General features: G+C 53.4%; 1 protein-coding gene across 1 annotated transcript in view; it reads left to right on the top strand.

Annotated features, from left to right (window-relative positions):
* LOC130403915 (glutamate receptor ionotropic, NMDA 2A-like) overlaps positions 1-3,289 on the top strand; it is a 102,268-nt gene extending 98,979 nt beyond the window's left edge. Inside the window, exon 10 of the mRNA XM_056608452.1 lies at positions 974-3,289. Within this exon, the coding sequence (XP_056464427.1) occupies positions 974-2,974 (2,001 nt within the window). The 3' untranslated portion in view covers positions 2,975-3,289. The remainder of the gene's footprint in view (positions 1-973) is intronic.
* The last annotated feature ends 525 nt before the right edge of the window (positions 3,290-3,814 follow it).

The raw sequence follows: 3,814 nt of genomic DNA, 5'->3' as shown, positions 1-3,814 counted from the left end.
ATGGCGCCAGATCAGTTTAGGGCCTCTCCAACGGCTTGCTTTTGCCACTGACCGGGTTCGATGTTATTATATCATTCATCACGGTATGTTTTTTTTTGTTTGTGACCAGGTCGTGCAGAATGGGGGGTCGGAGGGAGACACGACATTGTTCGAACAATAGGGAAATATCGATGGGATTGAGATTGACGATGAGATTTCTTGAGTGAGACTTGGTTGGGAGTTTGACGAATCCATTCAGTTCTACAACTTTTTGAACCCTAAGAAGGAGAGTGTACAGATAGATTATATGAATGGGCTTTTTGCTTTACTTCAGAACTAGGATTTTTCTTAGTTATAGCAAGGCGATCAAATATTCATATATTGATATATTGAGGCCCATGAACGAGATACAGAAGAGGGAGGGAGTTGTGTTTGCGGGCTTTGCACGTTTGGATAATTGCTTTCCCTAACAATTTTCTAAGTCTGAGACTTAATGCTAGTTAACCAGAATTACCAATCATAAAAATAGCCTAAAATGGTACGTTTAGTTAGCAAATGCTGTTTCCCCAAAGCGTACATTTCCGCGAGTACCGTCTAAATTGCATGTAAGATGTGGAACAAAGCGACCTACAGAATAAATGTGTTTCAAGTGAAAATTTCTCCCCAGCTGGGAATAAAGAATAATGTACCATGGGCTCAATTGTGCATTTAATATTCTAATGGATAAAGTTGATGATAAAATCACAGTTGGGTCCGATTAATATGATTTGCTGAGTCAGTACTCCTTCAATAACAGTCAAAGCACTTTATTGGTTTAACGTACAGAGCTTGAATCGACTCTGCAAGAGCAGGGTTTGAAGCTAAGTAATCATTTTCCCATTTGCCTTTCTCCATTCCTCATCCCACCATCTTCATCTGTTTTTTATTTGGTATTCAATCCCTTCTCTACCCTTCCATCGGCCATCCCACTCCCCGTCCGTCCGTCACCGTACAGGGCATCTGGAGTTGTATCCACGGTGTCCACATCGACATGAAGAAGAAGACAGACCTGGACTTCAGCCCGCAAGCCAACATGCTGAAGCTCATCAAGTCGGCCAAGCAGATGACCAACATGTCCAACCTGGGCAGCTCGCGCATGAACTCGCCCAAGCGGGAGTTCATGCACTCGGCGGGCCCCATGATCATGGACATGATGGCGGAGAAGGGCAACTTCATCTACGCCGACAACCGCAGCTACGCGCCCAAAGACGTGATCTACGGCGACACGGGGGACCTGCAGTCCTACCTCACCAACCGCCACAAGGACCACCTCAACAACTACATCTTCCAGGGGGGCCAGCACCCGCTGACCCTGAACGACGCCAACCCCAACTCGGTGGAGGTGGCGGTGAGCGCCGACGCCGCCCAGACCAACGCCAAGCCCCCCCGGGCCCTGTGGAAGAAGTCGGTGGACACGCTGCGCACGGGGCCGCCGGGCGCCGCGCCCATGCCCGACATGCTGATGCCGGACCCGCGCATGTCCATGAAGACCCAGCGGTACCTCCCCGAGGACGCCGCCCACTCGGACATCTCGGACTGCTCCAGCCGCGCGGCCTCCTACAAGGACCCAGATAACAACAAGCACCTCAAGTCCAAGGACAACTTAAAAAAAAGATCGGTGACGTCGAAATACCCCAGGGACTGCAGCGAGGTGGAGCTGTCCTACTTAAAGACTAAGCAGGTCGGCCCCATCCAGGCCGGCAGAGGAGGAGGGGGAGTGGGAGGAGAGAAGATATACACCATCGACTCAGACCGTGAACTCAGTCTGCACTCGGATCCCCTTCACTACCGGGAGAGCCGAGGCCTGGCCGCCGACGACCTGGACTACCCGGAGATGTACTCGGACCACAACGACAACTACAGGAAGTGCGACCAGCCCATCATACACCTCAACTCCTCCCCCCTGCACCACACAGACTCCGACCTCCTCCCCGACAACGCCTACCCCAAACACTACAACATGAAAGAGAAAAACCTCCCTATGTCCCCGCACGAGTCCAACGACCGCTACAAACAGACCCACTGTCGTTCCTGCCTGTCCAAAGTCACCCCTGGCTACCCGGGCGGGCCGACCTACACCCCCGCCGCCTCCACCTCCGCCGCCGCCGCCGCCAACACGCGCTCCCCGTACAACCGCTGCGAGGCCTGCCTGCACACGGCCAACCTCTACGACATCAGCGAGGACCAGCTGCTGGCCGACGCCCTCCTCAACCCCAGCATGCACCATCAGCAGCAGCAGCAGCAGCAGCAGCTGCAGCAGCAGCCCCTCGACGAGATGTTCGGGCTGTACTGGCCGCAGACGGACGGGCCGCACGTGCAGAAGCGGAACCGGCTGAGGCTGAGCCGCCAGCACTCCTTCGACAACATCATGCTGGAGAAGCCCAAGGACTCGGACCAGGGGCGCCCGGCGCGCAGCGTGAGCCTGAAGGAGAAGGATCGCTTCCTGGACTCGGTGTCCGACACGCCCTACGCCAACCTCTTCAACATGCGCCCGTACTCCGGCCGGCTGTTTGGCACCGGCTCCAAGTCCATGATGTTCAACCACAACCTGGAGGAGAGCAAGAGGAGCAAGTCCCTTTACCCGGAGCACGGCTCGGACAACCCTTTCATGAGCCACTCCCTGCGGGAGGACCCGAGCAGCAGACTGATCCACGGCCGCAGCTCATCTGATATTTACAAACAGCTGGCCGCCTCCTCGTCGGTCCAGGCCCTGGGCGTGGCGCCGCTCAAAACGCGCAACGACGCGAACAATCTGCGCTCCTCCGTCAAGTCCACGACCTCATACTGCTCACGAGACGGACGGATAGCCAACGACATGTACAATGCAGAGCATGCAATGCCTTATTCTGCCACAAAGACTGGCGCTTACCCGGCAACGCGAGGCGTCCTAAACTCAGCCCAGTTCAGTAATAGACGGGTCTATAAGAAAATCCCCAGTCTGGAGTCAGACGTTTAGTCGAGATGAAAAGAAAAAAAAAGGAAAAAATGTTTGATCTCCTCCTACTTACTCTTCTCTGGGTTTGTATTATAGTTTATCTTATCCACTTAGGGTCGCAATAGCCACACAACTTTTTTTGTCCCTTCTTCTCTTCGAACAACCTAATCTGAAAGAACTTCAACACTTCTACTATTGCTACGTCTAAAACTACAAATACTCCTCTCTTTGCAGACGATATCATGGTTTTCGTTCATACTCTCATACTATCAAACGAGTGGGCTGCATGGCTGGCACTCTTACATTAGGTTTCCTGGTAGGATTGAGAAGCGATCGGAGCGCTAGAGCATCAGCCTAGCTCTTTAATAACGTGAGGGACAACGAAATGCATCGTCCCCTGAAAGGCACAGAGAAGGCTTACTGAGTGTAAATATATATATATGTAAATATATATATATATATATATAAATACTGCCAGAGGAGATGGAAACTAAAATGTGTTGTTGCCAGAGATCCCAAAGGAAGTAGTCAAAGCAGGCTTGTGAGGTAACGAGGGAGGCGTGTGTACGAGTTCTCAGAGAGTCCTACACACAGGGGGTAGGGGTTTGGAACGACCTCTCTCTCTCTCTCACACGCCTAGGCCCCCCCCCAGTTGCCTCGCAGGCCAGGGCGGGGAAGAAGAGCTGACAGGGGGGGGGGGGGGGGGGGTGTGTTGGGTGAGGGGGGGGGGGACAGATGGGTGTGTTTGATGTCTCGGCCAGACACGACCTCCCGGGAGGGTTAGGGGCGTCATGGCCAGCTACACCAGACATCCTGCCTCGTGTTACCCTGACAAATACGGCCACAGGATCTCCTGGCAGT

Source organism: Gadus chalcogrammus, chromosome 2, assembly GCF_026213295.1.
Source record: "Gadus chalcogrammus isolate NIFS_2021 chromosome 2, NIFS_Gcha_1.0, whole genome shotgun sequence".
NCBI classification, from domain to species: Eukaryota; Metazoa; Chordata; class Actinopteri; order Gadiformes; family Gadidae; genus Gadus; species Gadus chalcogrammus.
The sequence above is the reverse complement of the archived record's forward strand: the minus strand, read 5'-3'. Positions and strand labels throughout refer to the sequence as shown.